Raw genomic sequence first — 24,075 nt, forward strand, 5'->3', positions numbered from 1 at the left:
TTTATAATGTTAAAACAAAAAAAAGTTCTAGTTGTGTACAAACCTTTTTATACTTCTCTTGACTTAGCTCAACTTTTTCCTTTCTTGGAAGGCTCATTTTCTATTGAAAATACACAATTGAAGTGTCTCAATACTCATCCCAATCATCACCAATAACTAATCAAATAAATGCCTAATGAATCCCTAAGTTAACTATGGAAGTTAAATTAATTCTGGGTTCTGTACAGGTTGGAAGCCTTATTGTAGAATCCAATTTCAACCTAATTTCAGTTCTTGTTTGCTAAGATGATCTCCATAAAAATTATTCCTTTATGTGTTAGGTTTAATTTCCAACTTGAATCAGTTAATTTGAAGTTTTGTAGCTCAAGTTATTATCAAATTACTAAGTATTGCTCCAGGGCACTAAACACTGTCCTTTTCCAGTTTTCCAGAATTTCACCAAATTTTATATCTAATATCTGAGTACTTTAGGCTCAGAATTGGTATCAGGTCCCTAAAACAATGTTTTAAGTCTTTATCTTAGGTTTCCAAATCATTTTGAATACTTCAATTGGAGTTTTGTAAAGGAAGTTATGGCCTGATAACTATTCAGAGGTCACAAGGCAATTTTGTTGAAGTGCAAGATTTCCAGATTTGGCATTCCTGACTTACCCAACATTTCCTCTATTTTGCCCTAGTAACTGGGTTTAGGTCCAAACATGACATTTGTAGTTTTATGTCTTATGAGTATTTTGGCTTTAAAATTATCTAATTTGCATTTATATAGCTCTAGTTATGGTCATTTTACTAAAACTGGTCAGATGCCTAATCCTTCGCATTTTCCAGGTTTAGTCTAGAATCAAGACAAATTTGCTAGACTAAATTTGTCTAGCAATTTAATCAAGTTAGGGTCATAATTTACTTTCATAGTCCTCATAAGAATTGTTCTCCTATGTCTCAGGTTTCCATTGGTTCAAGAATCACCTAATTTGAAGTTTCCTAGAGTGAGTTATGTCTAATTGAATAAGTACTATTCATAGAGTCATTTTCTCCAGGTCTAGAATTGCAATTCCAGATTCATGCCTTAATTAGGGTAACTTATGGTCATTTTTTGGGTAGGAGTTCTTCATGAAAGTTTTAGCCCTCTGTCTTATGTTTCATTTTCAATTAGTTTCACATCAATTGGAGCTGTGTAGCTCAATTTATGAATATTTATGTACATTAGACTCAAGTATCTAAAATTCCAGCACAATGATCAAACTTCTATATCATTAATTCTTTTCAACAACCAACACCATTTCTCATTCATACACATTCAATTAGTCATTATATAACATTAAGAATATCAATTACACTTCATATCACAAAAACCCTAATTTCACAACTTCTCAATTTCATGTAATTCCATGCAACCTCAACATGCAAATCATATAAACACCTCTATACAAGCTTGAATTCAACTTCAATTCAATTAAAATACACAAAACCCTAATCTCCCATGGCTGGCTAAAATTTCATGTGCTCATAACATGCCACATTCTTCAATTTCTCATGTCAAATTCCCATAATTAAACTTAAATTAAGTGATTACACAACTATTTTAACTTAGAAGGAAACTTACCTCACTTGACCAATTTTCATTCTCCCAAAGTCTTCAATTTCTTGGATTTCTTTTGCTTCCAATCTTCCTGCCAAGGTCCAAGATCAAGTTTTTGTTCTAGTAGCTATGGAATTTAGGGAAAGAATTCAAGGTTTCTAGTAGTTAGAATGAGCAACAATGGACGAAGAAAATGGTGGAAGCTTGGCCAGCCAAATGAAGGAGAAGAAGAAGAATAGATAAGCTTGAACTAATTTGTTTTTGTCTTCTAATATAAATATCCTATATATTTTAATTAAATTTTAATTTCAATAATTATTATTTTTATAACAATCTCATTGTTCCTTATATGTCCTTCTTAATTTTTCCTACACATTTCATAAATTTTAATTCCTTTTCAATGTTTTAATCTCACTTATTTTATTTGACATTTAGGTCAAAAGTCAACTCAAGGAGTGAATTAACTAAAATACCCTTCATCAAGTTATAGTCTATCTCTTTCCATAATACTCGATGGGTCCTTAGGTTATGATTCACTTAATTGTACTTCTTCCCTTTTCATGTAACACCCCAAAATTTTAAATTTTATGAGCATTTTTGGTATTTTAATTTTATTTAAATTTTAGGAATTTTTTTGAGATTTTTCGGATTTTAAAAATCGGGTTCGATTTTTCGAAAATATAAACTTTGATGAATTTTAAAAATTTATTTAAAGACCACGTGGCAAAACTAAAAATATATTTGGAGTCTACGTATTTTTCTGAGTTTTCTGAAATTTTTTTGGAATTTTTGGACCTCGTTTTCGGTCCCGAGGCAGAGTAAAAATTGAAAATTTTGTATTCTGAATCGAACCGGACCGGATCGGACCGGTCCAATCGGACCGATCTTCTTCTCTTTTTCTTCCTCCCGCGCACGACGTTCCCTCTCCCTTTTCTCTCTCTTTTCTCTCTCCTCCTCGCCGCCGCCGCCGCCTCGCCCCTCACCTCGGCGCCGCCCCACTGCCCCAAACACCACCGCCGCCTCTAAACGGCCGAACGCCGCGAAAGCTCTCCTGCTGCGGCGCTTTGGCTTCCGCCAAAATCCGGCCGATCCGGCCACCAATTGGACCGGGTCTTGTGTCTAAAATCATCTACTCGGCGAGAGCTTTCCATAGACACCAAGAACGCCGAAATCCATCGAGCGGTTTGTCCGATTTTTGCTCGGGAAGATTTTAGCCCATTTCGACTTTTGGACTAGATTTCTCGAAAACCGTAAATCCCACGAGAAAACCGAGGCTACCAGCGCGCTCTACCCGTCGAGAGCTTCGCGGCGACATAAATTTCAAATTTTTCCGACACCGTTTTTCGGTGGGTCCCACGAAACTTCGCAGTGTTTTTCCGAGCATTAAATGAGCTTAGAAAATTCTGAAAAATTTATGTACTAACCCCCGTGTTATGGGCTTCGTGTAGGTATCCTCAATTCGCGAAAATTCGGCTGATTGGTTCTGTGAATTTCCGCATGCACTGCTACGGAAAAGTCTCCGAATTGGACCGAGGTTTTGGCTACCCCCCCATTGTCAGACATCCCGAGTGCGTCCCCGAAGTCAGAATCTGCAAAGGTAAAACCGAACCTTGCTTTTTCGTAATTTTCTAGTGCTTAAATAGGATTAAAAATCCATAAAATATTCGTGGTAGCTTAGAAAATTACGATTCTTTTTGCAATAGCTTAGTAATATTGCTAAGGACCGCGGGGCAAAGTTTTATAATTTTTAGAGCTTGTTTGGGCAGTTTTTGCAAAAATGATCAATAATAAGGACTAAATTGAAATTTTGCGTATTGTGATGGATGACTGATTTGATGGGCCCAGGAGGGGCTGTGTGATATGATTGAGCTGTGGATATATGGATTGTGAATATAGAAGTGTGTTTTGAGCCATTTTGCAGGTTGGGTAGGTCCTAGGTATAGGGGAGACTCTGCCGGATTTTCGGCACGACTTAGGACGTATTGGTCTTTTTTTTTTTGTATTGAGTCAAATTTATTAAATGATTGTAATAAAATTGTCAGGTGAGCCGGGACAGCCTTCTTCCTCCGCCCAGCCGCCACAGTGATTGTCGTCAAGTCTGTGAGTAGAATATTAATTTTAATTGTAATTTCGATATTATTATATGTTCAAGCATGCCCATGCATCACTTATATGCATATATTTATGTAGTTAAACTCTAGGCACGATTTATGTTGCATTCATAATCATGATGTGCCATGGATGTTGTTGTGGTAATTTGGAGCAGCAGCAGCGTTGGCGTGCGTGTGATGTGGTGTGGACTATGGATAGGACGGGTAGTCACGCTTGAGTAATTCGGGACCCGATTCTTCGAGGGGTAGTCACGCTTGAGTAATTTGTTGGGACCCTCGATTTGGTTATTAAGTGGAAGTCCGAGCTTGAGTAATTACCGGCACCAAAGTTGGATTTAAGAGAGTCAGATAGGGATCACCCCATATGTTATGATTGATACTACAGGTGTGTGAGTGCTCCAAATTACCTTTTGATGTTATGATGTGAAAATGTTGTTGATGTTGCATTTCACTCTACAGGTGCATTAGTTTTAGATAGTTATAGGGGTTATGGTTAAAATTGATATTTTACTCTGAGTCGAACGCTCACTCCTGTTCAAAAATTTTTACAGGCTACAGGAGGATATTTTTGAGGTTAACCTGCTTTCTCCCTCGCAGGTCAATTATTACTGTTTGTATAAACTTGTTAAATCTTAGAATTTCCGCATGTGTTAGAAATGTTTATTTGATTTGGGTCTGTAAACTAAATTATTATTTTGGGACCTGTAAACTTAATATGCTATGTATGTTTGATGGATTGGATGAGGGAGCTGAGCTCCCATTTATTTTTATGTTGATGAGTATGTGGAGGGTGAGCTGAGCTCCCCAAATGACTATATATTGTGTTTACAGGTCGGGTGAGTCAAAAACTCCCCGTTGGAAAGTCCATTTTTATGGCCGGACTCTGTCCGTTTATTTTCTTGAAATTGGGCCCAAATGGGCCTTAGAATTGGGTAAATGAACAGTTAGGCTTACTATGGGCCTCGGGGGCTTTAGGCTGGCCCAGGTCCTAGTGCCGGTCCGGCCCATAGGTTGGGTCGTGACAGATGTGGTATCAGAGCTTAGGCTCCAGATTCTTAGGGAATGTTGTCTAAAGTGTTGGGAAGAGTCTACTAGGAGTCACATGCGGAAAAATAGGGTCCACATTTGTCTTGCATTGTCGTCTTTACTTCTAGTTTCTGCTTCATATATTGTGTGTAAATATGAGTCTATAGAGTTGTGTAATGTGCAGTTTTGAATTTTGTGGGCTAATGCTGCTGAATTTCAAGAAAATGCGTAGAAGGTGAGAGCCGCCATCGCACTGTAACTGCATGCGCTGACGAGGTGTCGGACAGATGAGGCGCCGGCCCAGAGGAGGCGTGGTAGGAGGCCTAGAGCTGCTCAAGTAGAGGAGCAACACCCCTCTGACAGATCGGGCCTTTATGGCACAGGTCCCATGGACCCCATGGCGCCTACTCTAGTCAAGGGTAGAGAACCATCGACATGATGGCGCAGTATATGATCCACCCTCCACAGCAGCAGTAGTCCACCGCACCAAGAGGGGAACCTTATAAACAGATAATTAATTTCAAGAAGTTGGTGCCTGGAACTTATGATGTGTCAGACGATGCATATCGATTTTTGGATTCCTGCAAACAGCAGAAAATCTGATTACGCTGGACTGATAGGAGACTGATAGAGTGTATGCAGCATGTCATGGGGCCTATGCCTAGACAATGGATGAATGACTACGTGTTACCTCGGATGGAGGGTTTGTCGTGGACTCAGTTTGTGGAACTGTTCATCAATCGGTTTGTGCCAGAAAGCTTCAGAGACCAGAAACAGTGGGCCTTTGAGGCCTTAAGACAGAATGGCGGTGTCCAGTAGATGAATATGCTACGCACTTTGGAATTGAGCAGATATGCCCTCGCAGCAGAGCTGCTGAAACTATGAAGGTGAAGAGATTCTTAAAGGGGCTTGACAGGAGGTATGCGAACCTGGCCATGATGTCTAATCAGTCTTTTGATGTGGTGGTTGATCGAGCCAGACATATTGAGATTAGCTATGCTGCGGATGACAGTGGAAGAGCAAAGAAAAACAGAGCAGAGGGTTCCTCAGGTGTCCCTTCCGTGGGTACTCCGGACAGTGGGCGAGTAATTACAGAGGAAAAGCAGAACAAGAAGAGTGGTTTTAGACACAAACCTCGAGGATCTGCACTGTGGTACGGATCCAGCAGTGGTCACGCCTGGGTACAGCAGCAGCCTGGTCCAGTTCAGGATCCTCCTTGGCACCTTGTGCACAGTGTGGAAGAGGACATTCAGGACCTTGTTTGATGGGATCAGGAGTATGCTTCAGGTGTGGCCAACCAGGTCACTTTGCTAGAGAATGCCCCGTGTTCAGCGAGCCACAGATGGGGTCACAAGGTTCTGTTGCGAATGTTCCTCGACAATTGTATCCGGGTGCTTCCAACATGGCAGGCAGTCAGTTCAGTGGCCAACAGGGCCGAGGACAAGGGGGACGTGGATTTGGAGGCGGTCAGAGGTAGAAGTCGAGATCGTGGTTACGCCACTCAGGGTAGGGGTCAAGCTCGAGTTTTCACCCTGACCCACCAGGATGCTCAAGCTTCAAATGCAGTTGTGGCAGGTATTCTTCTGGTCTGTTCTTATGAGGCTCGTGTTTTGATAGATCCGGGTGCTACGCACTCATTTGTCTCCCCTGTGTTTGCCATGAGGTTGGGTAGAAACCCTACAACCTTAGAATGTCCTTTGTCGGTAGCTACCCCACTTAGTGACAACATAGATGTAGACATGGTTTTTCCGTAGCCCAAAGAGTAGTGGATGGAAAGATCCTCCCAAAGAAACTTGGTTCCTCTACCAAGAATGGATTTTGATGTAATCTCGGGATGGATTGGTTGTCAACTCACTATGCCACTTTGGACTGCAGGAACAAAAAGGTGTATTTCCACATACCTGGTGTGGAAGAGTTTAGCTTTGATGGTGACAGGAGCGTGGCTCCATATAATTTGGTGTCAGCAATTAGTGCTAGAAAAATGTTGAGGCGTGGATGCCAAGGGTATTTGCCATTGGTGAGAGATACATCTGTAGAAGGTGTCAGCATGGAAAATGTTCCTGTTGTCAGAGAATTTATGGATGTCTTCCCAGAGGAGCTTCCAGGGTTGCCACCAGGAAGGGAAATAGAGTTTTGCATTGATGTTGTGCCGGGTCCAAACCCCATATCAATGCCACCTTACAGGATGGCACCAGCAGAATTGAAAGAGCTGAAGGAGCAACTACAGGAGCTTTTGGACAAGGGTTTCATACGCCCGAGCACTTCACCCTGGGGCGCTCCTGTGCTATTTGTAAGAAAGAAAGATGGGTCATTGAGGTTGTGTATCGACTACAGACAGCTGAACAAGGTGACTGTGAAGAATAAGTATCCACTTCCTCGGATCAATGATCTGTTTAATCAGCTCCAAGGGGCTAGATTCTTTTCCAAAATAGACCTGTGATCAGGCTACCATCAATTGAGAATCAGAAATGAGGACGTGTCCAAAACGGCTTTCAGGACAAGATATGGTCATTATGAGTTCTTGGTGATGTCTTTTGGACTCACTAATGCACCAGCAGCCTTCATGGACTTGATGAACAGGGTGTTTAAGCCATTTTTGGACCGTTTTGTCATCGTATTCATAGATGACATTCTGGTATACTCTCGGACCGAGGAAGAACACGTGTGGCACTTGAGGATGGTGTTGCAGACGTTGAGGAGCACCGGTATATGCCAAATTTTCAAAATGTGAATTTTGGCTAGAAAGCATCTCATTCTTGGGACACGTGGTTTCTAGTGACGGCATTCAAGTGGATCCCAAGAAAATTGAAGCTGTAACTGATTGGCTTAGGCCTACAACAGTCACTGAGGTGCGAAGTTTTCTGGGTTTAGCTAGCTACTATAGGCGTTTTGTACAAGATTTCTCCAGGATAGCGGCTCCCCTAACTAAGTTGACCAGGAAGAATGTTCCATTCATTTGGACAAATGACTGTGAGGTGAGTTTCCAGAAGCTTAAGGAGTGTCTAACCACTGCCCCTGTGTTGACACTACCTGTGAGTGGTGAAGGATACACTGTGTATTGTGACGCCTCCAGAGTTGGCCTAGGGTGTGTTTTGATGCAGAATGGAAAGGTAGTGGCTTATGCTTCAAGGCAGCTGAAGAGGCATGAGCAGAACTACCCCACCCATGATTTGGAAATGGCGGCTGTAATCTTTGCACTAAAGATCTGGAGACACTATCTGTATGGTGAAGTGTGCGAGATATACACCGACCACAAGAGCTTGAAGTACATCTTCCAACAGAGGGATTTAAACTTGAGACAGAGAAGATGGATGGAGCTTCTGAAAGACTATGATTGCACCATCCAGTACCACCCTGGAAAGGCCAATGTTGTGGAAGATGCCTTGAGCAGAAAATCTTCTGGTAGTTTGGCGCACATTTCAGTAGAGAAGAGACCATTGATTCAGGAGGTACATGAGTTGATGGATCAAGGTTTAATCCTAGATCTTTCAGATGAGGGGGTATTGTTGGCTCACTTTTCAGTGAGGCCAGACTTGAGGGACAGAGTTAGAGTTTCCCAGCACAGAGACCAACAACTGATGAAGATCATAGAAAGAGTACAGCAAGGTGAAGGTGGTGAGTTTGGATTTGCCAATGATGGCGCCCTAATGCAAGGTTCTAGGATATGTGTGCCCGATGTGGACAATCTCAGGAATGAAATCATGCGAGAGGCACACTATACACTGTACAGTGTCCACCCAGGTTCCACCAAGATGTACCATGATGTGAAGGATAGCTATTGGTGGAATGGCATGAAGAGAGACATAGCAGACTTTGTGTCCAAGTGCTTGACTTGTCAGAAGGTGAAGTTTGAACACCGAGACCGCCGTGAAGCTGCAAGAGCTCCTATCCCGAGAATGGAAGTGGGAAATGATCACTATGGATTTTGTGGATCAGGTTGCCTCGTACCACGCGAGGATATGATTCGATATGGGTAATTATAGACCGCTTGACCAAATCACTCACTTCTTACTGTAAAGACTACATACTGCGTACAAGATGCCCGGCTCTACATTCGAGAAATAGTCGATTGCATGGAGTTCCAGCTTCCATAATATCCTCGAGAGGGCCCCTTCACTTCTCGGTTTTGGAGAAAGTTGCAGAGGCACTTGGCACACGCTGAACTTCAAGATGCGACTTTCCACCCTCGAGATGCATGGACAGTCCGAAAGGACAATCCAAACACTGGAAGACATGCTTCGCATGAGTGTCTTGGATTTTGGAGGTCAATGGGATGAGCAGCTAGCTTTGGTGGAGTTTGCCTACAACAACAGTTACCATTCCAGCATAGGGATGGCACCCTTTGAGGCACTATATGGAAGAAAGTGTAGGTCTCCTCTGTGTTGGACAGAAATGGGGGAAGCGAAGGTGCATGATGTAGACCTAGTGCAAGACACTTGAGGTAGTTCCTTTAATCGAGGAACGATCAAAACTTTCAAGAGGCGTAAGAGTTATGCACCCGCACGGAGGGATGTGGAGTTTGCAGTGGGCGACTATGTATTCCTGAAGGTTTCTCCAATGAAGGGAGTCATGAGATTTGGAAAGAAGGGCAAGTTGGCACCTCGGTATATTGGACCTTTTAAGGTTACGGATAGAGTTGGAGCAGTTGCCTACCGGTTGGAGCTACCACCCAACCTTTCTCACGTTCATCCCGTGTTTCACATCTCCATGCTCAGGAAATACATTCCCGATCCTTCTCATGTACCGCAAATGATGTGATAGAGCTAAAAGAGAACTTGACATTTGAGGAGCAACCTGTAGCCATAGTGGACTACCAAGTAAGACAGCTAAGATCCAAACAGATCCCTATGGTTAAGGTTTTGTGGAGGAGCCAGTCAGTGGAAGTCACCTGGGAGTCAGAACGGGACATGCGTAGCAAGTACCCCTATCTGTTCAATGTATAATCATGCGATTTATTCTGCCTTGTGTAAAATTCGAGGACGAATTTTCTGCAAGGGGGGAAGAATGTAACACCCCAAAATTTTAAATTTTATGAGCATTTTTGGTATTTTAATTTTATTTAAATTTTAGGAATTTTTTTGAGATTTTTCGGATTTTAAAAATCGGGTTCGATTTTCCGAAAATATAAACTTTGATGAATTTTAAAAATTTATTTAAAGACCACGTGGCAAAACTAAAAATATATTTGGAGTCTACGTATTTTTCTGAGTTTTCTGGAATTTTTTCGGAATTTTTGGACCTCGTTTTCGGTCCCGAGGCAGAGTAAAAATTCAAAATTTTGTATTCTGAATCGAACCGGACCGGATCGGACTGGTCTTCTTCTCTTTTTCTTCCTCCCGCGCGCGACGTTCCCTCTCCCTTTTCTCTCTCTTTTCTCTCTCCTCCCCTCCCCTGCCGCCGGCCAGCCGCCTCCCCTGCGTCCCCACCTCGCCGGCGCCGCCTCCCAGCTGTCCCAGCCGACCGGCCGCCGCCCCAAACGGCCGGAAACGCGCGCGAACGCCCCTCCCCTGCGCGGCTTCTCCGGCCAAAATCCGGCCGATCCGGCCACCAATTGGACCGGGTCTTGTGTCTAAAATCATCTATTTGGCGAGAGCTTTCCATAGACACCAAGAACGCCGAAATCCATCGAGCGGTTTGTCCGATTTTTGCTCGGGAAGATTTTAGCCCATTTCGATTTTTGGGCTAGATTTCTCGAAAACCGTGAATCCCACGAGAAAACCGAGGCTACCAGCGCGCTCTACTCGTCGAGAGCTTCGCGGCGACATAAATTTCAAATTTTTCCGACACCGTTTTTCGATGGGTCCCACGGAACTTCGCAGTGTTTTTCCGAGCATTAAATGAGCTTAGAAAATTCTGAAAAATTTATGTACTAACCCCCGTGTTATGGGCTTCGTGTAGGTATCCTCAATTCGCGAAATTCGGCGATTGGAGTGCGTGAATTTCCGGCGAACTGCATTCTAGGAAAAGTCTCCGAATTGGACTGAGGTTTTGGCTACCCCCCCATTGTCAGACATCCCGAGTGCGTCCCCGAAGTCGGAATCTGCAAAGGTAAACCCGAACCTTGCTTTTTCGTAATTTTCTAATGCTTAAATAGGATTAAAAATCCATAAAATATTCGTGGTAGCTTAGAAAATTACGATTCTTTTTGCCATAGCTTAGTAATATTGCTAAGGACCGCGGGGCAAAGTTTTATAATTTTTAGAGCTTGTTTGGGCAGTTTTTGCAAAAATGATCAATAATAAGGACTAAATTGAAATTTTGCGTATTGTGATGGATGACTGATTTGATGGGCCCAGGAGGGGCTGTGTGATATGATTGAGCTGTGGATATATGGATTGTGAATATAGAAGTGTGTTTTGAGCCATTTTGCAGGTTGGGTAGGTCCTAGGTATAGGGGAGACTCTGCCGGATTTTCGGCACGACTTAGGATGTATTGGTCTTTTTTTTTTTGTATTGAGTCAAATTTATTAAATGATTGTAATAAAATTGTCAGGTGAGCCGGGACAGCCTTCTTCCTCCGCCCAGCCGCCACAGTGATTGTCGTCAAGTCTGTGAGTAGAATATTAATTTTAATTGTAATTTCGATATTATTATATGTTCAAGCATGCCCATGCATCACTTATATGCATATATTTATGTAGTTAAACTCTAGGCACGATTTATGTTGCATTCATAACTGTTGATGTGCCATGGATGTTGTTGTGGTAATTTGGAGCAGTGTGCGTGCGTTGGCGTGCGTGTGATGTGGTGTGGACTATGGATGTGACGGGGTAGTCACGGCTTGAGTAATTCGCTGGGACCCGATCCTTCGAGGGGTAGTCACGGCTTGAGTAATTTGCTGGGACCCTCGATTTGGTTATTAAGTGGAAGTCCGAGCTTGAGTAATTCGCTGGCACCAGGTTGGATTTAAGAGAGCTGTATAGGGGATCAGCTCCCATATGTTATGATTGATACTACAGGGTGTGTGAGTGCTCCAAATTACCTTTTTGATGTTATGATGTGAAAATATTGTTGATGTTGCATTTCACTCTACAGGGTGCATTAGTTTTAGATAGTTATAGGGGTTATGGTTAAAATTGATATTTTACTCTCTGAATCGAACGCTCACTCCTGTTCAAAAATTTTTACAGGCCACAGGAGGATATTTTTTGAGGTTAACCTGCTTTCTCCCTCGCAGGTCAATTATTACTGTTTGTATAAACTTGTTAAATCTTAGAATTTCCGCATGTGTTAGAAATGTTTATTTGATTTGGGTCTGTAAACTAAATTATTATTTTGGGACCTGTAAACTTAATATGCTATGCATGTTTGATGGATTGGATGAGGGAGCTGAGCTCCCATTTATTTTTATGTTGATGAGTATGTGAAGGGTGAGCTGAGCTCCCCAAATGACTATATATTGTGTTTACAGGTCGGGTGAGTCAAAAACTCCCCGTTGGAAAGTCCATTTTTATGGCCGGACTCTGTCCGTTTGTTTTCTTGAAATTGGGCCCAAATGGGCCTTAGAATTGGGTAAATGAACAGTTAGGCTTACTACGGGCCTCGGGGGCTTTAGGCTGGCCCAGGTCCTAGTGCCGGTCCGGCCCATAGGTTGGGTCGTGACATTTCATTTCTTTGATTTTCAAATTCGCAATAATATCTAAATTAATCCTTGATTTAGGACTCTACAGAGTTCTATACAAATTTAGGATAACAACTAATCTTACAGTCACTTTCCGTGTAGTTCACCCATCGTCGGGACCTAAGCTTATTTAACCAATTCGTGCTTCATTTCTCTTATTTTTATCCAACCTTATTTAATCTTTATTAATTCAATTTATGACTTTTCTATGTAATTTAAATATGGTTCTAGTCATTTTAGCTATCCGAACAGACATTAGTCACCGGAACAGTAGAATGTACTAAACTACCTAATATGAGAGTGTTACAAAACTGGAGTTTCACACAGCTGTCATATCATCACTGGAGAAGTCACATCATAAATCCCAAATTAACACTAAATTAACTCTAACTTTTCCACTATAAAAGGCTACTACAAATTTTAATTCTATAAACAAACTCGTTAGAATTGCAAATTTAGAAATTACAATCTCTCCATATAAACAAAATCAGAACAATAATAGAACACATCAAACATTGCGACATTAAGACCATCAATTCCAAAAATTTGAATTGCAACCAAATTTTAATTACATAGAAAAAGAAAATTCAAAAATTGAAATTTCGATGCAAATTCTAGATGACCAAAAATCCTCAATCATAAGTTTCTTTTACATTTACACAAATTCAAAAACCTAAAAGGAATTTAAAAAAAAATTAAAAGTTAAAAAAATTAAAAATTAGTAGCAATTAACCCGCAAGAGTAGTATTGAAATCTTGATTCAGAGCAATATCTTTCTCTTCTTGACTATCTAATTTATCACCACACTCATACACAAATCCAATAAGCCTTAACTAATTTTCTAAATACCTCTACAAAAGTCCAACTTCCTTTTCTCTTCTTACAATCACAGAATCACTCTTCACATTGCCGTAGTTGTTCCTCATTGTTTACCTCCTTTATCCTTCAGTTGCGACAACAAGTGTGAATGCGGTAATTAGTGGATTAGAAGAAGTTTTGAGAAGGAAAAGCAACTTTCATGCATATTAGGATTGAATCAGTCCATGGAGAGAGTGAGAATTGATTTTGAAGAAAGTTTTACGATTTCTTATAGTGGAGAAATTAGGGTTAATTTGGGGTTTTTGATGACTTCTCTAGTGATGATATGACCGTTGACGTAGGACTCCTGTCCGGTATGCTAACCGTTTATTGATGGTCGGGTCAATTTGAGATATTAATTAAACATGAGAGTTTAATTGGTAATTATGTAAATTTCATAATTTAACTGTAAAAGTTGGCAAACTTCAAGGTCTTTTTTGTCAATTAACCCAACTATTTATTCAAATAAGTTATAAGTTTTGTATTATTGGAGTTGTCTCATAAAAAATACGAATTTGATGAAACTTAAGCTTGAATTAAATTTTATTTTTGAACATAGAATTGTCATTTAGATATTAGTGAATTATTCATATTATTGGAATTGTCTCTAAAACAGTGAGATTTAAATTTAAATTTCGTTGAAATCAATCGAAAAAAAAAAAAATAGAGCGGCCCTAAACTACTAGGACCCGAGCTTATCATTATTTAATAATTAGAATTCTCTTTGGAGTGGACTCCTTCAGCTTCTGATTTATGTTTTCTTTCATCTCTCTTCATATACAAAGCATATATATATACTTGCTTTTGTATCGTTGCATATATTTGTTATTTATAGTTTTGAAAATATCAAATAAATTGAAAATTAATTTGATTTTTTAATTTATTTTTTTATATTAATTTGAAAATTTATATTAAAAAATTCTTAGGCAAAAATAATAAACTAAAACGATTATATTGATAAATTAATTAATAAATTAGTTAAATTGTAACAATTTAAAATAATAATAAAATGTAATTTCATGTCTAACCTGACTTAATACAGCGATTAAATCCATACAACTTATTTGGCAGAATCATTTGAGTCCCCACATTCCCAAGAGGAGATTAAGTCAAGTTACATCTTGTCTACTTGACCTCTGTTTTGTTTTGAGAGTCCAGAACAAACTATCTACCTTGTAATTATTGTAGCAAGATTGAATTTTAAATATGGATAGTTTCAAGAAGGTATTCACAAAAATTACATTATTTAAAATTAATTATTAATTTTTATATCTAAATTTATTCTAAATTTAATTAAAATTTATTTTAAATTATTTAAATTTTCATCAAGTTCGATTGTGATTATTTAATTATTTAAATTTTTTAATTTTATATATTTTAACTAATAATATATACAAAAAATTTAACTAATTATTTGTATTTTAAAATTAATAATCTTATAAAATATTTAAATTATATTTATTTAAAATATAACATTTACAAAATTATATATATGCTTTAATTTAACTTAATTAATAAATTATATAAATAAATTCTAATGATAGATATTCAACACATAAAATTCGAATTTGATTTAAAACTAATATGAATTATATTTTTTTAAACTTAAATTCATTTTAAATTCGATTATATGCTACCTGAATTGTTCTAGTAGAGTTTGATCGGATTAAATATTCAAAAATATTTAATTCATTGCTATCCTAAATAGCTACTTCTTAAAAAATTTTAAAACATAAATAAATAGATAAATTATAAATGGCTTTTACAATTTAACAAAAATCATAGATTATTTTTTTAACAATTTAATGCCAATTAAAACTTAAATTCAAAATCTCACGTAGACAACTCTCATAAATGTAATAACTACATTCTTCAAGTTTGCTTTCAATTTTTAATATTGTTATTTAGTCTAAATTGAATCCAAATTGCCAATAATAAATGGTAAAAAATCAAAACGACCTTAGTAAATTAATTTCTGTCTCTCTCACTCTCTCTCTTTTCATCTATCATTCTTCTGTCCCCTAAAATCCAACTCTACAAATGTTAAAGACCTCCAACGAAGAAACTATACAAACACATTAAAGATTGAAAAAAGTTCTTTGCAAATTAAATAAAAAAAACAACTCCTCCTTTCGTAACACAACAATTTTAATTTGAAAACACACAAGAATGTAACTTTTCTTGGAAATGTTATCCCACGTTGGAAAAATATATAAGATTGAAAGAGTAACTAAAAGTAGTTAGGTTTCAACATTGAAAAGGCTAATTATTTTGATGAATAAACCAATTATATGCTTATATTAAAATAAATTAATGTTTAATTTGTTCAAAACTCCTTTTGAATTTAGTATGGTATTGAGCCCGGTTTGAATTGTGGGTTTTAGCTGCCCATAAGGCTATATAATTGGCCCATATTGAGTTAATAATATGGTTGCACTTGAGGAAAAAAATTATAAGATTAAAAAGATAAATATAAGTAATTAGATTGCAACATTGAAAAGACTATTCATTTTGATGTGTAAAATAACTCCACTACTTATATACCCATATACCTGATATAGTATGCCCCAAAAGCCTAAATGAGTCTTCAGAGAGTTCAAACCCTTTGAATTAGTTCGGACAAGACACAAAATATTCAGGTAAGGCACAAGGTGTTTAGATTCGAATAAGGCATAGGAAGTTTAGAAGTTGAATGCATGCTGTAGGATGCGCTATTTTCTCACCGAGAATGCCACTCCGTAATGAACTGCGTTTCCACAGTATATGAAAGAAAACAGTTGGATATGAGTTGGCAAGATCTCGAATATGGTGGAAAAGCGTTATTCCTTACCTTATAAATAGGAGTCATGACAATAGCCAAGGTATGCAATCTAATCCTTTCATATTTTCACTGTTTGCTTTCCTCTAAGTATCTATTGACTTGAACATCAGAGTGGCTCTGCTCAAGCTACCAACCTTACATCTTTATTTGTTACAAGTTATATAGAGACCATTGGTCGACGAGAATCACAGACAACATCAACGCTAATATTAAAATGAATTAATATTTAATTTATCCAAACACTCTCTCCAAATTTCATAGCTTTACATAAACTCAAAATAACCCAACAAAGCACAAGCCCAATAATGAAATAGGCATGCTCTTGAGGGAAAAATTTTTCCAAGAAAAGAAAGAAAATAACAAATAAATAGATCTTCCCTTGAATTCAAACTCACAATCAGAACTTGATTCCTCTTCAACAACTTCACTTCTTCGTGCAACCAAAAAGAGAAAACTAATCAAGTTTTCCTTTCTCAAGCTATTCAATTATCTAATTTCGCTGTTGATTATCCATTTTCTGGGATTTTTTTTTCACTGAACAGTAAAGTAGAGTAAGTGGAATTAAGAAATATAGATTTTGAAGTAGTTTTTAGAATTTTTGGATTTTCTTCGTAACTAAATGCAGACATTGAAAGCGAGCAATTAGATGTAATTGATAACTAACAAATATTTAAAATTTTAAACAATTTAGGGCCTGTTTGGATTAACTGTTGAATACAACTGATAGCTGTTACTGTTAACTGATAGCTGATGATAGCTGTTTTATATTAAGTGTTTGGTAAAATTATATTTAGCTGTTGCTGTTAATATGTGAAATGACTAATAAGGGTATATATCATATAATTTATTTTATTATTTAAATAAATATAAAATTATAAATTTATTACATTATATTATTTATTTTATTATTAAATTAAATATATAATTATTAAATTAATATATTATATTATTTAAATAAATATATAAGTATTAATCTTTTATATTATATCATTTATTTTATTATTGAAATAAGAAATTAATTATTTTTTAAGATAATTAAATAATTTTAAAAATATAGATAAAATAATAAAATAATTATTATTGTTAATAGAAAAATTTATAATTAATTTTAAGTTTTTGGATATAAATAAATATTTTATATTTTATATTATTAATAAAAAATATTTTAACAAAGTTGAAATACATAAATTAAAATATTAAAATTACAAATAAAAAAATAAAAATATTAATTCAGCTATCAACTCTATTTTTTTAAACTTACCAAACACCACAATTTACCTGTTTGGGTGTCTATCAGCTATCAGCTGCACCCAACAGGTAAACCAAATACCCCTTTACTAAGTTCAACAAAACCGCAACTTATTGTTAAATTTATGGATTCCACCTCTAACTCTTCGATAATCTCATTTTCATGGCCATTTGAAAAAAAAAAATTGATATTTGATAGGCTATTTATCAATTGCAATTTATATTACTTTTCTCATTAACATGTAATTGATTTAATTTTTTTTATTTAAATTATATTATCCTTTTAAAATTTATTAATTATAAAATTTTTTTGTCTCTTTAGATTATTTTTTATCATTAAATTATTTATAATTAAATAAATAATAGTTAAACTGGTTATAATATTTATTCTTATATAATAAAAAATATGTATATATATAAAATTATATTTTTAATTGATATATATATTGTATAATAAATTAATAATTATATATATATATTAATACTAAAATAAAAAATATAACATATACTTTTATCAATCATTTTACATATCAATAATAATAATTAAACATAATTTTTACTAAATATTTAAATGTATCAAAACTGTTTCCAGCAGCTATATTAAACAGACTCTTTAAAATTTATGAAGACCATTAATTGTGTTAATGAGAGAATGAGGAGCAATTGAGTAATGAGTAGAAGGGTTTAGAGATTTTAACTAAATATTTTATTTATTATAAAATATAATTAATTGAGTGATATAATTATTTTCCATTAATTACTCTTCTCTTTATTCAATCCGCCCAATACATGGCCCACAATGATTCTGGGGTGTGGAGCCACGTGGCATAATTCGAAACCGCAACCGGCTTAATGTTATTATAACTTCATTTATATACTTAATTAATAAAAAAATTAATATATTATAATTTTAAATAAAGTTTATTATAATTTTAAATAAATATATAAAAAAAGTTAGAATAAGTCCAAATTACTATCTTTATCTAAATCTGTTTAAAAATTATTTTAATAAAAAATATCTATTACTTTAAAAAAAAATTAGTTATTTTTTTAATTTTATTCTTACTTTTATTAAAAATAATAATTATTTATAATTTATTTTATTATTTTTTTAATTAAGTGAAATAAAACATAATCTAATTATGGAGAATCATATTATAATTTAAGTATCGCCGGCAACCTTAAACCACTTATGTATTGTTAAATTTTTAAATCAGAAGTGGAGAGGCCCATAAAAGCAAGGAAAAGAACGACGAGGGTTGCATATGACAAGCCAAGCGAGAATATCAAAGATGCTTAACTAAATAAAATATATTGGTGGTTTCAAGTGTGATTTAGTGATTTGAATTGGTCTATTATATTAATTGATTCCACCAATTTAAGTAATTAATTTAATTATTGATTAAAATTTTTAATTTAATTAATTGATTTGATTCAATTTTTATATTTTCATGATCAAAATACATGGCATAAAAATTCAATCAATTAATTGAGCTTGCCAATCTCTTATAATAAGTCAATATTTTTCATATTTGGAAATACCAAGAAAAATTAAAAATATTAAAAAAAAAAAAAAACAGATCCCTTACACTTAAATTCAAAGTTCAGAAAAAATTGCATTATTATTTTTTTTTTATAATTAATTATATTTAATACTCGAATTTTAAATTTCATAATTTAAAAAAAAAATTTCAATACTATTAAATTAAAATTCATCAATAAAGATTTCTTATGTTTATGGAAATAATTTTATAACTTTTTTATTAACAAATCTTTTTATGTTGATATGAACTTATAAATTTTTGAAAGAAAATATAAAATATTCCTTTCCTTATGTAATAAAGAATTATTATTAAATTAATTATATTTATGATTAATAAATTAGTTTTTTAAGCCTCTATTTGTTTTATAAAAAATAACTTGTATATAGAAAAAAATGAAAAATAATTTCTAAAAAAAATTTGAAAATAAAAGTTATTTTTCCTTAAAAATGATTAATTTTTTTTACTAAAAAAATATTTTTTGTTTATTAATTTTTTTTAATATTTTAAATATTAAAAAATATAAAAAATATTTTTTAAAAAATATTTACCATGAAATAAAGGAAACCTAAAAGGGAGTTAAATTACTTGCCAAAATATGGGATAATTAAGATAAACGATAATATATTTTATTTTTATATAAAAAGAAAAAAACTTTCTAGTTTTGACAACTACAGAACATATAGTATATAATTGCATATTCTGAACTGCCTTTGATGATGGTGATTGGTGATTACTAACTTTTATTTTTTAATATAATAAATAAATAAAAACTAATTGTCATCTATAATTAGCTGCACAAAGCACTCGGTAATTCCAAAGATTTGTCTTAACTTGCCCTATGTATTATGGTAATATCGGCATTAGCACGCATTGATATGATCATAATTAAGTCCAAACATTCAAAGTGAAAATAATTTTATATCTCTAATATACTTAGGGGTGTGCAAACGGTCGGTTCGGTTCCGAACCGAACCGAACCGACAAAACCGAAAATCGAAAATCAAAATTTTTAAAAATCGAATCGAACCGATTGATAAGAGAAAACCGAACCGAATCGAATCGATAAATATCGGTTCGGTTCGATTTTAAACCGATCAAACCGAAATTTATAAAATTTCATATTTTTAACATTAAATCTAAATAATAAAAACATAAAAACAAAAAAAAATCTTAAGGTTCGGTTCTGTTTTCTTTGATTTCGGTTCGGTTCGATTCGGTTCGATTCAATTTGATTCGATTTTTTTTTATTTCCTATATATATTAATAATTTCTGTTCGGTTCGGTTTTTTTGATTTTTTTTATGAAAATAATAACTGAACCGATTAATCGAAATTATCAAAATTATAAACCGAACCGAACCGATTAAATTTTAAAACCGAATCGATTGAACCGAATTAATCGGTTCGGTTCAGTTTAAACCGAAAACTGCACACCCCTAAATATACTCCCCCATGTGAATATCAATTGAGTTTGTAATATGAACAAATATAAATTCATTTTAATTTGTGTCGAAATATTTAATTAACAAATGAATTTATTATAATTCAAATTCTGAACCTTTTTAATTTGAGAAGCTCCCAAAAATAATTTTACATCTCTAATAAATATTTTGTCTCTTTTTAGCAACCTCTCATTATCTCACTCTTACAGAAAAATTTTTGCTTACACACGATTCATTATAAATGATATACTCCTTTCGAATCATTCATAAATAATAGCCGTATTTGGAGTTTTCACGGTGATCAAAGAAATGATTAGATAACTTCATTTTCATAAAAAAATGTTAATAATTTACTTAATTACCCTTTCTTAGAAATTTAAAGAAACGAATATTAATGTAACAAACAACTGATTTAATTAAGAAGGATGTGATAATATTAATTCTAGAAAATTATATACATATTTATTGATTTTATAAAGATAAAAGATGAAATTGAAAAAAAATAGTTAACTATCCTTATTTTCTAAATATGACAAATAATTTTAGACAAAATAAAAAGTCAAATGTGATTATTATTTGTGGAGGGAGGAAGCAACATATATGATAAATTTAAATGAATTTATATATTTATATTTTATATTTTTATTAATAGATTAAAATTAAATAAATTTTTTCTTTTTTTATTAAATATAATTATTTTACATATAATAATTATATGATAATGGGTGGTATACGAATCCATCATGATTGTACATGCATGCTTGAAATAATTTCTCCACTTACACCTTCTTAATTTCTTGTTATATATAAGTATAATTAAGCGACCACTAATTAGTTCAACAAAACATAAAACCAATGGCAAATCCTAAAGAAACCTCTCCTCCTCCTACATTCCCTCCCATCGATAAATGCACATCCATGGGACGACAAAACGACACAGTCGTCACTGACATGGAGGGAACCCTTCTTTGTGGACGTAGCTCATTTCCATACTTTGCCCTTGTTGCCTTTGAAGCTGGAGGCATTCTAAGGCTTGTTTTCTTGCTCTTAGCCTCTCCTATAGCTGCCATTCTCTACTACTTCATCTCTGAATCCGCCGGAATTCGGGTCCTTATATTCGCAACCTTCGTCGGCATGCGAGTTTCCGATATAGAATCGGTTGCAAGAGCTGTTTTGCCTAAGTTTTACTCGAGCGACTTGCACCCAGAGACTTGGCGGGTGATATCTTCATGTGGGAAGAGATGTGTTCTGACTGAGAACCCTAGGATAATGGTGGAGGTGTTTCTGAAGGATTTTGTTGGCGTTGATATGGTTATTGGGACTGAGATTGGTGTGTATAATGGAAGAGCTACTGGTTGGGCTAAGAGTCCTGGAATTCTCGTAGGACAAAGCAAGGCTGATACGTTAAAGAGGGCATTTGGTGATGACAAAACGGTGCCGGATATCGGTCTTGGTGATAGGAAGACAGATTATCCATTCATGAAGTTGTGCAAGGTTCTATTTTTAATTAATTTTTAATCTGATTATATATATATATATATATATATCCTATTTTTTAATCTTTATATCTCAATACAGGAGAGCTACATGGTTCCTCCCAAGTCTCGAGTGGAGCCTGTAAATGGTGACAAATTGCCAAAACCCATAGTCTTCCACGACGGCCGGTTAGTCCAAAAACCAACCCCATTCATCTCATTTCTCGTAATCCTTTGGATTCCGGTAGGTTTCCTTCTCGCTTGCGTCCGTATCGCCGCCGGTGCTCTTCTCCCAATGCACTTAGTCTATTACGCGTTCTGGGCCCTCGGTGTTCGTGTTTACGTAAGAGGCACCCCACCACCACCGGCCAAGAAATCTACCGGACAAACTGGAGTCCTCTTCATATGTTCCCACAGAACTCTTCTTGATCCTATCTTTCTCTCCACCGCTTTGGGCCGTCCAATCCCAGCTGTCACCTACTCTCTTTCGCGGCTCTCGGAGATCATCTCCCCCATAAAGACCGTTCGGCTGAGTCGAGATCGTGTCACTGATGCTAATATGATCAAGAAACTCTTAGAAGAAGGTGACCTAGTTATATGTCCTGAAGGGACTACTTGTAGAGAACCATTTTTGTTAAGATTCTCGGCTTTGTTTGCAGAGCTAACAGATGAGCTTGTTCCGGTGGCCATGGCTAATCGAATGAGCATGTTTCATGGGACAACAGCTAGAGGGTGGAAAGGGATGGATCCTTTCTATTTCTTCATGAATCCTAGCCCTGCATATGAGGTAACATTCTTGAACAAGTTGCCCTATGATCTCACATGCAGAGCCGGAAAATCGAGTCTTGATGTTGCTAATTACATACAAAGGATGATTGCTGCGAGTTTATCTTATGAATGCACCAGCTTCACTAGGAAGGATAAATATCGAGCGCTGGCTGGAAATGATGGAACTGTAGTGGAGAAGCCTAAGCTTGCTCGTAAGAAAGTAATGGGTTGCTAGACTTGAATGTACTAGGCGAATGTTTTGTCAAATAGCTAGTGTAGTTTTATATATGGCCAATTCAGTGACCAATATATATGAGCATGTATTGATAATTAACAGGAAGGAGAATCTTTAATTGAATGTTAATGTTGAGAGATTCTCGCTTAGAGCCGTACACTATGGATTCAAGACAATACAAATATGTTAAATTTATATATTTAATAAGAGATTCTTATCATATATTTAGGTTTATAGTGAATCAGATTTAAATATGAAAAATACTTATATTAATATACATTAATATAGTATTTTCTAATATTTAATAGGTGAGTCTTATGACACAAAATATATGGTAGAGCCTACTTGTTAAAGAGTTTTATTATCTGAAACTAAAACGTAAGATATATGGTTGGATTCATTTATTAAATATATGAATTTCACGTATATGTGTCTTAGGTCTATAATGAACCAAATTTAGACATAAATTTTCTATTTATTTAATATATAAATTCCACATTATTGTATTTTAAATCTATTATAAATTGAGTTTAGATAAAATTTTCTATAAATACATATGCCCATTAAGTTTAGGTTTTTCTCACATTTTTAGATGGATTGTTAAAAAAAAAACTGAATTTATAATTAATTTGTCACGACCCAACCTATAGGCCGGACCGGCACTAGGACCTGGGCCAGCCTAAAACCCACGAGGCCCGTAGTAAGCCTAACTATTCCTCAACCCAACTCTAAGACCCATTTGGGCTCAATTTCAAGAATTCAACCGGACAGAGTCCGACTATAAAATGAACCTTTTAACAAGGAGTTTTTGACTCATCCGACCTGTAAACACAATATATAATCAATTGGGGAGCTCAGCTCACCCTCCACATGCTCATAATAACATAAAGTAAAATGGGAGCTCAGCTCCCTCATCCAGTCCAACATACATGCATATAATGAGTTTATAGGTCCAACATGGAAAATTATATTACACAATCAAATCAAATAAATATTTCTAACACATGCGGAAATTTTAGGAGTTAACAGAATTATACAAATATTACAGACATTAATAGACGACCTGCAAAGAAGAAAAGCAGGTTAACCACAACAATAATCCTCCTGTAGCCTAGAAAAATAATGAACAAGAGTGAGCGTTCGACTCAGAGAGTAAAATATCAATTGTAACCATAATCTTTATAGCTATCTAAAACTAATACACCATGTGAAGTGAAAAAAATACTGTAATAAATTTTATACATATCACATCAAAAAGGCAATTTGGAGCACTCACACACCCAACACTGTCAAACAATACATATATGGGAACTGATCTCATATACAGCCCTCTTAATCCAACCTGTGCCAG

At 35.3% G+C, this 24,075-nt stretch overlaps 1 protein-coding gene across 1 annotated transcript; it reads left to right on the forward strand.

Moving 5' to 3' along the window:
* The first annotated feature begins 21,101 nt into the window (after positions 1 to 21,101).
* LOC110645810 (glycerol-3-phosphate acyltransferase RAM2-like) lies at positions 21,102 to 22,724 on the forward strand. The gene is made up of 2 exons (XM_021799060.2): positions 21,102 to 21,740; positions 21,825 to 22,724. The coding sequence occupies exons 1-2, from the start codon at positions 21,102 to 21,104 to the stop codon at positions 22,722 to 22,724; spliced, it is 1,539 nt and encodes a 512-aa protein (XP_021654752.2).
* Positions 22,725 to 24,075: the final 1,351 nt, after the last annotated feature.

This window comes from Hevea brasiliensis, chromosome 18 (assembly GCF_030052815.1).
Source record: "Hevea brasiliensis isolate MT/VB/25A 57/8 chromosome 18, ASM3005281v1, whole genome shotgun sequence".
Classification (NCBI taxonomy): domain Eukaryota; kingdom Viridiplantae; phylum Streptophyta; class Magnoliopsida; order Malpighiales; family Euphorbiaceae; genus Hevea; species Hevea brasiliensis.